The following is a 14,742-nucleotide window of genomic DNA, read 5'->3' on the forward strand; positions in this document are numbered from 1 at the left end:
CGTGTGCTTTGAGTTGTAGTCTCCCGCTGCGATGTACTTGTCCCCTAGGTCCTGGAAGTATTCTTCCCACATTTGTGTTGTTATTTTGTGTCGCGGAGGCACATATACTGCTGACAACTGGAAGTAGTTGCTGCTAGTTTGAACTGTAACAGTGGTTGCTTGTAAATATTCTTTGTTAACTTGGCTGTGTAGATAATGTTTGATATCGTTTCTGACTATCTCTGCTGTCCCTCCGTGAGCTTTTCCTGAGGGGTGTTTGGTATCATATATGGTGTAGTATGGTATTTTCAAGTAGCTTTTTGTAGTGAAGTGTGTTTCTGAGACAAGTAGTATGTCTATATTATTATTGTATATGAATGTTTTAGTTTCGAGAGCCCGTTGTTGTAGGCCGTTTGAGTTCCAGGCTGCCATTTTTAGAGTGTCCGTTTTTATTTTTTGCTTAGCACGTTTGTAATTAGTTGTAGCATGACTGTGATTTGTTGAGTTTGCTGTTTGAGTACTGCGTTTTGTTCGCTTATCATTCTGGTTAGCATTTCGGTGTTCTTTATGGATTGTTTGAGCAGTTCTTTGATTTCTGCAGTGTCATTGTTACTATTGCTGTGGTATTGGTTGTGTGTATGTGTTGATTGGCTGGTTACTTGAGCATAGCTTAGACCACCAATGGTGTTGGTGCTGATAGGTTTGGTGTTTGTTGCTTGCTCTGTACTTGGAATTATTTCAGGATTTGTGCTGTCCTGTTGGGCTTGTGTGTTAGTGATTGTTCTGCTTCGTAGGGGCGGGAACAGTTTACGTTGTAATTGTTTTCTTACTTCACATCCTTTATAGCTGGCTGGGTGGTTTCCGTTACAGTTGTAGCATTTAACCTCCTCAATTTTTCCCGTGGATGGGCAGTGTGTCGTGAGATGATTTTTTGCGCATTTAACGCATGCCGGGGTTCTATTACAATAGTTTTTAGTGTGTCCGTATTGTTGGCACCTTATGCATTGTGGGATTTCTTTTTTATGTCTGGGTGGCTCCACTTTTACTATTGTGTTTAGTAATTTTTCTATATCGTATATTTCTTTATTGTTGTTTTTAGGTTCTAGTTCAACTAGGAATAGCGGTAATGGTTGTTTGGTATCGTATTTGTTGATGTTATTAATTGACCTTACCTGGTGTCCGATTTTTGCCAGTTCTTCACTTATTTTTCCGGTATTTGTTTTTGGGTGTAGTCCCCTGATTACTGCTTTGTAGCTTTTGTCGGTTTTGAGCTGAAAAGTGTGATATGCTGCATTTTTTTCCTTTAGTGATCTTGTAATTTTTCTCAATATTTCTGGGGTGTTGGTTTGCACTTTCACCTGGTCTATTTTTATCTGTTTGATGATATAGTTGTCTTTCCCTGCGATGTTGTTTAGTAGTTCGATGAGGGGGTCAATTATTTTTGCGTCTACGTATATCGGTGGTGGTTTGGGAGTACGGTTTATCGGACTTTCCGTTGGGTCCGTTGCTGCCTCTTCTGGCAGTGCGCTGAATGGATTGTGCAGTTTGATATCTTGTAGCCATTGTTTTTTTTCGTATGTATCGATTTTCCTCGCGCTTGCGAGCGGGGTTACCTTCCGTTTTTTGCTGGAGGTTGCCACCGTCCAGCTTTCTTCCTGGTGTATTGGTATGTTTTGTTCCCCGTCGAATTGTGTTGTTTCCATAATATCATCATTTTTCTCTGCATATGTAGAGTCTGTAGCTTTATTTATGAAAAATGTTTCACCGGAGTTAATTATTTTTATTGGTGGAATCTGCATGATTCCACGTTTTGTCTATTTTTGGCGTTAACTTTGTCCCTTTCTCTTCTCTCTTGCCGCACTTTCACTGGAGCACTGTTTCGTACGTCCGTTTAGGTCGCCTGCCCAGGCGGAACTGTGATCGTCACTTGTAGGTTAGAAAATAAACTGAAAATTTACAAAGCGATAATATAGACCAATTTGGACGTACGGAATACCACTATGGGGAACAGCAGCAATGAGCCACATAAATAAACTAGAGTCGCCACAATCGAAGATACTGAGAACAATACTCAACGGCCCATGGTATGTCAGAAACGAGGATATACGCAAAGAATTAAAAATACTAACGGTCAATGTACAAATCGGCAGGTGCGCAGAGAAATACAAGGAAAGAACGGCAACACATCCAAACCAGCTGCCTGCTGAAACGAGCAAAACTCTCATAGAAAGACTAAAAAAAAAACAACCCACTGACCTTGCTAAAGAAATAAAATAGTCAAACTCGGAGATGGTATTCCCGCTGGGCTTCCTCCTTCTATCTTCATTTATTAACTTAGGCTATAACCAATTGGCATCGCGGATCGTTACCCTCATTTTTCCTAACGAAAAGTGTGAGCAACGAATCCGCGTTGTTTGTTCAAAGGGCACACCCACACCGAGCTTTCCTCTGTAATAATACGAGAACACCTCTGGACTGAAACTACAAACTCTCATCAGTCAACATCTCTCAGATCAGTCGCGTAAACTATGCTTATTAAGTTGTGATATTCAAGCTTCATGATAAAGTTCGATAGAAAAGAAAGATAGTAGTGGTGTTATGGCTCAATCTTCTTGTCTTTAAAACCTAAGCCTTAATTTTACGTGACACGCTCGTAGGCGAGAAACAACTGGCGAAGAGAAGACGGCTGCTCAAGCCATCTGCATTCCCAACACCAGATTGACGACGCCAATTATCCTTTTATCTGGGATAGCATTATCTAAATAGAGTACAGATAGATTGCTCGGTACCACATTTTTACTTTAAGTCGAATGGCACCAATTATCTCTTTACCTAGGATGGCGTGGCGTAGCGTGGCGTAGCGTGGCGTGGCTAAGCTGTACGCCACTTAACACCGCTCCAATTTCGAACATACGTGCATTTGCGCGTCTCTAGTATTTACATTTATGTACTGCTGATTATGAAAATGTTCAAAGTTATGTTCTTTTCAAGATATTTAAATCATTACGTTTTTTCCAGTAAAATATCTAAAAACTTAATTAAATTTATTAAAATTTAATGTGCATTATGAATAATTAAGTAAAATTCATTTCCCTGAACCGATGTGGTGATACGATGGAAAAGCAGTCATTTTATTTTAGAATGAAATTGGTTAACAATCCTAATCGTACAATTGACAGCTAAACTTTTAGCTTTATTTCATTTATTATTGTAACAGAAATATGGGGTTGAAATATGTATATCACCATATAATTGAAGCAACAAATTTAATTTTGTTCGATTATTGATTTGGACGAATTTCACAATGATATCGATAGATAATATATATTTATGGATGAAATAGTTATAATCGTTATCTAGATTAATTCTCAAAAGATGTATGTTTTAAAGTAAAAGGAAAAAAGAACAATTACGCCATAAAGAAAAAAAAATGGGAAAACGAAATAGATAGAACCATCTTGAATATGAAGTATATTACCGTTATTAATCGTTTGACTATATTTATTACAGATGGAGGGGCTGGTGCGGGAGATGCAAGACCCTGAGAACGGGGTACCCGTGCGCAGCCAAAAACAATTTCTCACCTCAATTCCCTCAGCTTTCATGGGTGAGTGCCATCGGTATCTACGTTGTGGAGTAAACGTAAGCGGCCATCACGGCCAGGACACTACAGTAGGCTGCCTGCGTGTTGCAGGTTACGATCTCATCGAGTGGCTGATAGAGCGGCTTTCTATCGAGGAATCAGGTATGAAATTCGTATATGGAATGGATCGTTGCTTATCTAGATTTTTCCACGAATTAGTGTCTTGTTGACTCACTTACGTTTCGTGCTAAAATGTTTCTCATCACACGTTTCTTATGTCGTATTTCTATATTTCCATTGTGCCTGTTGCGTTCCATGGAATTGTTAACTGCTAATTGAGTTTAATTATTTCCCTAAATCGTCGAATATACATATATTATTACCATCCTAGATAACCTAAGGCCAAAGGTATCGTATCGGTTTTCTATTTCTTCTGTTGCCCTTCCTTCTCTATTCGTAGCGTCCCTGTGATCTTTATTTGTATTATGCCAATAGAAAAGATTTGGCTTTTACTATGTGAAAATTTGACGCGAGTGCATCGTGTAACTGCTATTAACGCTTGATAGTAATTGTTAATTATATATTTTTACTGATTTTTAATGTATCTACATCTGGAACTAAATAGTTTCGGAAGACAAAGCCTTGAAATCTTTGTAACATCGAAACTTTGTAAACTTCCTATCCTTTAGCACTTAAATAAGACTATTTTTCATCAAGTCATTTTTTCGTTCCCTGTTCGTTCTGTCTTTCTGGCAAGCGAGTACTTAGATATCGGTAGCAACGTAACTGGACTTTATTCCAAATGTTTCCAATTTCAATAATTAAATTAAAATTCTTCAAATTTCTTATTATTACTAACTTTGTCCAAGCTATGCCAGTTAATCTGTCATTTTTCTGCGTTAATAAAAATGAGATTAAGAATACCAGTCTAATTAATGTCCTAATTATTTTTTGTTTTGTCTTTTGTTTTGTTTTGTTGTGTGTGATATCATTATACAAAGAAATATATAGGGCATGAGATCCGGTTACAAAATTGACTAACAATACAAAACCACTGGAATCTGCGATACATTTATTAACAAATTTGAACACACACACACACACACACACACAGAGTGGGCGATAACTATATCCACCCTGAATATTTCCATTATTTGTAATGTTGTAAAAATTTCTATATACGAAACTGGTACGGTATAGAGGGCGACATGTTGTAATGCCAGTTGTCTCAACACCGGCTAATTATTACACCAAGATAAAAAAATAGTATTTAGCTTAAAAAAATAGGATATGACCTGAAAATCTTCTTTATACCGTCCTTTACTATACTTTATAACGTTTGCATCACAGTACGTTCCCCTCTATACTTTGCAAGTTTTGTTCATATATTAATATATTTTCATAATATTACAAATAACGGAAATATTCTTATTGTCTCACCCTGTATATATAGATACAAGGTGTCAATCGAGGTGTTGGATAAATTTTACCAACGTGTCCAGCAGGTCATTCTGAAGAAAAAATGTCATGCATATACTATAAACTTGATAATATAAGTAATAAAATAATAACTCCAATGTATTTCGTTTAATCTGCTTTTATTTTTTTTATTAAGTTTACTGCTAATAATGCTTTGTTCCTGAACAACTAGTTGTTATTAATCCTACATTTATCGAAGTAATATCGGCCGTCCCATAACGCATTTTACGATTATATATTCATATTTAAGTTACAGTTCTAGCGTTATAATGGCAAAGTACGTCAACTTTTCTTAGTAATTATTTGCGTGTTTGTAGTTACGTATTCGTCTTCGGTCTTCGTATCTTTGACTTTGTACATTTGTATAATTAAAAAAAGAATCTGACTAATCTAAACCAAACAGCATTCTTTGATAAACTGCGAAAAGCATTTTTAATGATATTGAAATAAAAAGGAAAAAAATGATTTAGATCGATGAATAACACCTAAATGAACACTCGAACAAGTTAAACTTAAAGCATTTTTTATTGCATTTGTCATCGATACAATGCCTCTGAATTATTTTGTTCGACCTACGACGATTTAATTTACTTTTGTCAGTAAATATGACCCTTTACTCTTTACTTTGACTGATAATCTAATATAAAAATAACAACAGCAGTGAGGACACAATGGACTGTAATTGATTTATAAATATCAAGATTTGATAGTAAGGAAATAGGAAGTATGTACCAGCTAAACTTAAAATATAACCCATTAATTTCATCTTTAATAGGTTTCAATTAAAAACATTTTCCAAGACACTTGTATTATTATACAATTATAACTTTCATTTGGTGAAATATTCTTCTTTATGATATGTGTTCTTGAAACATAAGCTTTTTCGGTAAATAAAGTGATTGTTAAATTTGGAAGTAAATAATTATATCGTACAAAAGGTAAGAGCATAAAGTGGCCTCTAAAATACAATTATACGATTAGAAGCAATAGGAAAACGATGTAACAGATTCGTTCTACAGGCGTCCTTAATTGCAATGAAATTGTTAAATGACGTATCAATGACACTGATCGGCACTTTCTGTTTACTCTCATAATTAATCGAATCCGATTTCAATTCGATTAATTTTCTTATTAATATACATACACATATTATATGTACATGTGTCATAGTGCGCACATTTATGCGCTGCGCGTTTAAACTGTTCTGTTGAGCATATGTTGATCGAACATACTTTCAGCCCGCTGCTATGAAAGAATCTGCTTTAGTATATATAACTAAAGAAGGGAGATTTTATGATATTTATTTTAACCACACGCACATATACACCCGCGCGCGGATTAGTATTTTAGACATATCGCACAATGCGATATACATGTATTTTTTGTTGTTTATTTCTATAGTTATTACAGTTTAGTGGGTCCTCCTTGACAGGATAGATATATAGACAAGAAGGTAAGGTATCCTAGGTAGCTATCACTGTTGATTCTCATAGAAAGTTAAAGAACTACCACCCTTTGCTCGTTCTTATTCAAGGTTTGTAGTTTTAAATAGATTTCGTTTATCATGATACCTTTTTCCTACAAAAGAAAATTGAATATCGTGTTAATAAAAATAAAAGAATATTTTTATCGCGGAGGACGCACAAGCTTCGAAAATTCTTTTCACCGTATTATTGCCCTTGTTGAACATATAATCATGATTTTATCTTTAATAAGATTTGTTAAAAAGCTATCTAAACGCATAAATTGACTATGGCAGCTATGAAATAGCGTTACTTCATCTATCGAATACCACAACCATCTCTTCTATCGGGTCTAGTTGAACGCATTGCTGACCGTTGGATCGTAATATATCTTCCATTTCACTTAGCGACATATTACACTGCACTGTTTTAGTTTAGATATAGTATATAATATATCCGAGTTAAAATATTTCTAATATTATTATAATAATGATACATAGTTGAAAACGAGATACAATATCGATAATGTTGATATTTATGAAAAATTCAAAATTTGATCGCGATGAAAGGAGAATTTTCGAGTAACGTAGAAAAATGATTTAGACAATTCAATACCGGCAGTAAAAAAATATCATAGAAAATGTGAGATATACTGTAGTACAAATATTCTCATATACCATTGCATAAACTCATTTGTTTCGAACAATTTTCTTTTAATGCTGCAAAAGTATTAAGTACTTTGCTTTCATTCAACGAATAAATATTTGTAGGCGTACTTTATATAATATATATAGTATATTATATAATATATACTTTATATAATATATATATAGTATATTATATAAAGTAAGTATTATACATAAGTTTTATATATAGTATAGTATATTTTATATATAATAAATAAATAAATAAATAAATAAATATATATATATATATATATATATATTTATTCTGGATTCAGCTATCAGTGTTTGAAAATTCTACAATTCGTATGAATTCGTACCTATCGTTATTACCTTATTTTTAGTTACAAGTTTCTTGTATTGCACTTCGTTACTTTTCACTGGCCCCGTTATTTAGTTTTCATTAGTTTAGTTTTGTTCTGATCAGTTGTGTATGTGCATTGTCTTTTCATTGAATTTAATGGAATAAAGGATTATTTAAACAAAATGTAATTAAAGATACACACATTCGCTTGAGCTGAGAAATTGCTTGTGAAAAAAATATGTTGAATAGAGAATTTCGGTTGTGTAGTGGTGAATTTGTTTATGTTTTCGAAACAAAGAGAAAAAATTAGTTTTTTTCAGTGATGTGGCTTTCTTATGATTAAACAGCATGCGTCGCTCTAAATATTCGCTCCGAATCAATGGCTGGCCGTGTTAATTGCTACTCATCACACGATGTACGCGCAATACGGCAAAGACTAGATAAGTTGCACGTGATTAGGTATCACTTAATGCCTTCCGTTCAATTAAATGCATTCAACGATTCCGGCAGCTGTGAAAGTAAATTGTTATGTTGACAGTAGAGGCGGTCCATATTGCCAATCAGCTCTGCCAGTATGGCTACTTCTTCCCGGTGAATGACTCCAAGACACTCACCGTAAGGGATGATAGTTCTCTGTATAGATTTCAGGTACCGTATTTGTCATACTACATGCTTCAGAATCGAGTATCTTTTGAACTCGGGTTCATTATGCGTCATATATACATAGTATATATATATTTATATGCTATATATGTATATATTCTATTTAATACTTGCGAAATGCGATGTCGATCCAATTTTTTTAAGAAGTCATTCTGAATCAGTGCCTTTGTGTGTAGGGTACCTTGTTGAAAAACTCTAATTATATACTATTACACAGATAAGGATCCAACTTACCGATTTCGATGATTTTCAAATATGTTATCAGTATCACGATTTTGAACAATTTTTTTCTGTACATGATATAGTCCTCGCTCGCTTTAGTTATCGAGATATTTATGAAAAAACTTTTAACATTTTTACTTTGAAGTGGGCTACGTGCGCTTAGGTTTAGTATGTCCTAGACGACAAGATTTGCCTCGAGGCATGCTTCCAGACCCGGTTTCATGCAAGGCGAGCTGGATTTGGCATACTCGTAACGATAGTATGGACATCTTCCAAGCAATGAATGCGAATTACATGCGATTATATACGAAAAAAAAAAAATTAAAATTGTTTAGGTATAGCAGTAGATACAGTTAGCACAGAATAATTTGTTTAAAATTGGTACGAAACGACTTAAATCTTTTTACAATGATCGATCAGTTTATTAGATGACACGAAACAAAATTTTACAAATCGTACTTGATCGAAATCGCGAAGAAAATAGTAAATATTTTTACAACCTTTTGTAACATTTACAAGAAGACCAAGCTCATCGATTTCGTTCATTTTTGATGTGGTAGAAATCAACATTTTGCACAACTTTCTCCCATACGTATGACACTGAGCCTTAGTTTCCGAGATATTCGCAAAGAACTGTCGATACCGCTACAGTGAAATTTGCCTACAATTGGGCGTATACTGTCACAGTATACGCGTCTGTATTGGTTACTGCTGGCAAGCTGCCGGCCACTTATCTTCTGTTTATAAACGGGGATTAGGCTAGATTAAAAATTCCATGCACAACTGTATGTGCGAAGCTGTTAGAAATATCTGTTATAACTTATAATTCAATTAAAAATGAACATCGTCGAGTTAAATGTATTGAGTTGGGTTGCGGTTAGTCTTCTCAAGCCGAGCGCTATGCCGTGAACCGATCGGCAGCGCTTGTTTAAATTACAACAAATTAATTATAAAAATAGTAACCGCACGAATAATTGATATTATTCTGAGAAAATAGTAATTGTTATTATGGTATTCAAGCCTCTAGACGGCCGGATCGAACAGATTAACCCGAACCCAATACATCGACTCATTCATATTATATTCATTTTTTATCGAATTATAAATTATGACAGACATTTCTTGCAGTCTCGCGTATGCAGTCGTTTAGCTTTACCCAAGCTCACCTCTCTCGTTTATATTTGCTATAAACAAAAGATAAGAGCTAGGTTCCGGTTCGGTTGTTATAGACGCACGGTTATAAGCAGAATTCACTGCAGTGGTACCGATAGTTTTTTGCGAATATCTTAGAGATCGATTGTTACATGTGTAGAAAAATATTGCTCAAAATGTTGATTTCTACAACGTATCCAAAAATCATCGAAATCGGAAGAGGTAGTTGCTTTGTTAAATAATTATCCAACTCTTTTATCTGCGCCTGTAACGAGAATTGAAAAAATACATTTTGCAGATTTATATTAGTTATACACATGTTGAGATTGATCTACGTTGCTACGTGAGCTATAAATGGCTAAAAGTGATAAAAATCGCAATTTTGTACGACATTCGGCCTAAAATTTCAATGAATTTACATTTTAGTTCATCTTTCGATGTCTATTGCCTTCCTGCATCAACGAATTTCGATGAAATTTCCGATATGCATATAGCTCATATAACTCTTAAAAATATGTTATTTAAATTGTCATTATAGGCCCAGACGAAAAAATTGTAAAAAGTGAGCTTTACGTTTTCTTTGCACTTTCGATCAATTGCATTTATCGCAAAATTCTTTTACGCGTTACCTAATAAACTAATCTTCCTAACTTCTAAAAAAAAAAAAAAAAAAATCACGTTATTTGCTTCAATATAAAGTGTATTTTGTTCTAAAGTGTGTGGCAGTACTATGTTCTTAATTGCACATGTATCGGAGAGTAAAAAATAGCGTGTGAAAAAGAAAATGGTGTCAAAAAATTAGGTCCAACTAGGGGGAACAGCGAGTAATTCCAACATAGAAATTCTCCAACGATTTCAATCAAAAACTCTAAGATCCTTAATAGATTCACCTTGGTATGTTACCGACGAAACAATACATCGCGACCTTAAGACACCCACAATTAAAGAAGAAGTATCCAAGTTCAGAAACAGATATAATATAAGAGTTAACAACCATCAAAACCCATTAGTTACCCAATTACTTGACACGACGGACCAGATCCGCAGACTAAAAAGGCAATAGCCTTTAGATTGAAGCATTAGATTCAACTAGAATCAAACATACTATAAACTCTTATAGTCCAAGTTACAGTACCACGCCAAAATAATTTACTTATAATTCTCAAGGAGAATTCATTGTAAATAGTCTACCAAATAAAAAGAAAAAAATAAAAATAAAAAATTAGCCGATTGCCAACATAATAATGTCGTGTTTGATCTTATTTTTCTCGGAAAAGTTTGACTAATATTCTTAACGAACTTTTATTAACAACAAATCTGATATAAAGGATTTTTATCGTTGCGTTAGTGTTATCTCATCGATGCGAAGGCGAAATGTGCGGCTTCGCTGCGAGATCCCTCTCGAACGCCCGAGTTACGGGAACAGGGATGATAAAATGGCGACAAAGTCTGATGATATAAACAAAGCAGTCTCACCGTACCCCGCCGAAGACAGGAGACTAAAAATGGCCACGAGGCCAGATAATATCTCACTGACAAATAAACACAGCCCGTTCTGCCCGAACACAACCTGCCGTTATATAGTTAAATACAGCAAATTTCGATCAGTCTTTACAACTTTATTCGTACGTCACAGTGTACAAGAAATTTAATTGGCTCGTACTATCGAGTGCAATTAGTAATAAAATATCTTAGTGTGTCAGACCTCAACCCTCTTCCACTAACCGACAGATCATAAACAGATTGACTTTTTACTGCGAACTACCTATGCAAGTCACTCGATACAAGGACGTAATAGGGCTTAAATTAATGTTCATGATTCCCATTTTGCGAATGAAAATGTGTGCCTGACTTTTTATCTGCTACGGTATACAATACCCATAAAACTTTAGCTATTTTCATATCTTGACTAAAAAAATTATTGTTGATGCAATTTGCACTATTATAAACATACATATACATATGTGAGTGTGTGATAAATATAAACTTATACTATATTATAAATATGTACACACACACACACGCATATACATATAACCCTTTGCACTCGAGAGGCGACTGAGTTCGACATCTCCAATTGAAGACAGCGCAGTATTGGTCCGTAAATAGATTCTTTAGTTCTTTATGTTCTTTGTTAGGAGGTGTAAAGTGTTACACTTTAAAATGGAGATGAAATATTTAATCTCAAATCCCTCCGAAACTATGGTTTTGAAAACGTCGTCGACGTTAGTTCGGATTCGACGATCATGGCAGAAGTATTATAGTTTAGCAGTTCTAAAAAAAGTGGTTTTCGGATGTGAAATTAGCTCAAATGACGAAGAACTTGATCTTGAACTGTATTGAATTGTATTCAAGAATGCATCTTGGTGAATGCTTTGTAAATTATACAAAAAGTACAGAAATTAATATTACAAAGTCATATTTCCAAAGATGTAAATATAGATAAATTATTAGAATATAATGTTTTCGTAAGTTAATTAGTTAATTAGTTAATTAATCATTTTACGTTATCTATAAGTCACGCGTCACATATGCGCTAAATCATCTCGAGTTGCTACTTCGCCTGAATAAAAAAGTCCTCGAGCGCAAAGGGATAATATATATATGGGACTTACACCGTGTACGGTTAAGTTTATCTACGGACGAGATTATATTACCAGCTCGTACCACGATAAGTTTATATATATAAACTCGCGAGGTTTTCCTGTTACACGTATAACAAAGGTTGCTCAAATATAACATAATAAAACATGCTAAAAAATCATCGATATCAGATAGATGGACCTTCATCGGAACTGCATCGTTCTATTAAAACTTCCATTACATCTCGTGATAGATTAACAGCTTTTCTTGCCAATTGCAAAGATGCGACGAAGAAACATAATACATAATTCCTTTCTTACGAAAAGGCATCTCGCGCACACTGATTAACAGTCTTGACAAATATTTCAGATACGATTTTGAAGAATATATTTTTACGGTACATGATAATCCTTTTTTCTTTTCTCTCTTTCTAAACAAAGAGAATTCATATATATCTAGATCTAGATGTTGCGATATTAATATGGTATGTTGTAAAATATAGTTGCATCGTATTACTGTTGGAGAACAAAATATTTAACGACTGAATTTTATTCGTATATACCGTTGCTATACGTTATAACTATATATGTCTACAGACAGATTAAAAGTATCACATTGCACTGATAAATCGGTATATAGTGATAATGTATTCACGCATAAAGCAGGCCCTAAAGAATAAAATTCGCCATCAGTCATGCTTCCAAACAAGGTTTGGCGCGAGGCGAGCCGGATCGCATGAGATCTATCTACGATATAACGAGTAGTATGGACAGCTTTCGAGCAATAAAACATTTCTATGCAAAAAGAAAGTTGCGATTGTTAAGTATAGCAATAGATGGGTGTATTGAAAGGCAAGAAACACCGCGTGAAGAAAGAAAACGAATGAAAAAATTGGCTAATAAAAAATTGACAATATAATAATATTGTGTTTGGTTTCATTTCAATCGGGAAAATGTCAACAATGCGTTAATGAAATTTTCAATGTCTCGAGTGCCCGAAATAAGATCGGCGACGGGTTGTGTTTCGGCAGGTGCCTTTCGTTTATTCGTCGGCGAGATACGTCGGTTGGTCTCGTATCCGCTTCTGGTCTCTCGTCAAAAACGGGAACGGTGAGATTGCTCTGTTTATGCATATAATCAATCTTTACCATCGTTCTGTCATCCCTACCTGTGTGACCTTATCTCGGTCTCTTGAAACGGTCGCACAACGAGACCGCTCGTTTCGCCTTCGTATCGGTGAAACAAAACACTAATGGAACGGAGAAATATTTTTATTAAACATTTTTTTTAATTACCATTAACACATTGTTAACATTTTCCTGATTAAAATGAGCCTAAACCCGATATTATAATACTGGTAATCAGCTAATTCTTTGAGATGGTCTTTTTTTATCACAGATACCTAAAAATTTACAAATTTTTTCCGCATAGAAATGATATTTCATTGTCTGGTAGATGTTTATACTACACTTAGAAACAGGTTTCATAAGACTCAGCTTGCATTGCGTAAAACTTAGTTCGACAGGATGCTTCGAGGTAAATCTCAACGAAAAGGCATGCTTAAATGGTAAAGTTTTTTATATATAACTATCTTTAACTATAACTATATCTCAGCCAGCTGACCGATTTCGATGATTTTTGAGTATGCTGTAAAAATTAACATTTTAAATAACTTTTCTTATACACATGTATAGCCGCCGCTAGGCCTTACTACAGAATTTCATAAAGTATCGTCGGTACAGATACAGTGAATTTTGTTTATAATCGTGCATTCGTTGCAGCATATACGTCAACATTGGTTGCCGGTTGCCTTGAGACGGGATCTCCAGGGCCGTACCGTCGTACACGGCTGCATCTGAAGCAGTCTCATCGCAGATTGGCATCGGCCGTTTTTCATTTGTGTCAATCGCGTTTGATGATCGACCGTTTCGGCCTAACTAAACGATACAGTGCCAAACATAATATGATCCGACTGTAACAGCCGAATGAACTTTTATTAAATACTTCTATTTTAAAAATATATCTTCGTTTATAAAATATAAAATAGCATTTGACCCAACATAACAAGAAGATACGTCAATAGTACGTTTATCTGTGATACAGTCGCAAATACGGCCAGCGTGTTTGCTGCTTTGTTCAGCCTCCGTTTATATAGACTACAAACAAAAGATAAGAATTAGGTTTGGGGTAGGCGTTATTTTATCCCGCCGCCGTATGACGGTTGGCAACACTAACTCGTACGTACTCATACGTTGTAACGAATGCACAATTGCGAGCATTCATTATAGTAGTTTTATGCAACAGTTTCATGCGATTATCTCGGAAAGTGAGGCCTTAGGAGCGGTTTCATATACGGGAAAAAGTTGTGCAAAATGTCTGATTTCCACATTCTCAAAAATCATCGAAATCGACGAGATTGATAAAATATCGATAATTACGAACTTTTTTTTTATTTTATCGTACACGTGTTTCTGAACATGTATTCCTACGTATGAAACATTTTGTATCTAAAAGCTCAACACAGAACGCTAACGTGATCTACGAACAGATATCTTAACGTTACAAATATCAAGAACAGGATTGTATTTTTCTACATATCTATAGGTACAATGACATTCAAAAATATTCAGCA

General features: G+C 34.8%; 1 protein-coding gene across 9 annotated transcripts in view; it reads left to right on the forward strand.

The window, feature by feature from the left end:
- LOC100648983 (regulator of G-protein signaling 9) overlaps positions 1-14,742 on the forward strand; it is a 53,593-nt gene that overhangs the window by 17,648 nt on the left and 21,203 nt on the right. For 7 of the 9 annotated variants that reach the window (XM_048408388.1, XM_048408386.1, XM_048408387.1 and 4 more), the window contains 2 exons: positions 3,490-3,724; positions 8,030-8,139. In XM_048408388.1, coding sequence (XP_048264345.1) covers positions 3,490-3,724; positions 8,030-8,139 — 345 coding nt within the window. The remainder of the gene's footprint in view (positions 1-3,489; positions 3,725-8,029; positions 8,140-14,742) is intronic. The other 2 variants (XM_048408393.1, XM_048408394.1) reach the window with 2 other exon arrangements.

Source organism: Bombus terrestris, chromosome 9 (genome assembly GCF_910591885.1).
Source record: "Bombus terrestris chromosome 9, iyBomTerr1.2, whole genome shotgun sequence".
Lineage (NCBI taxonomy): Eukaryota > Metazoa > Arthropoda > Insecta > Hymenoptera > Apidae > Bombus > Bombus terrestris.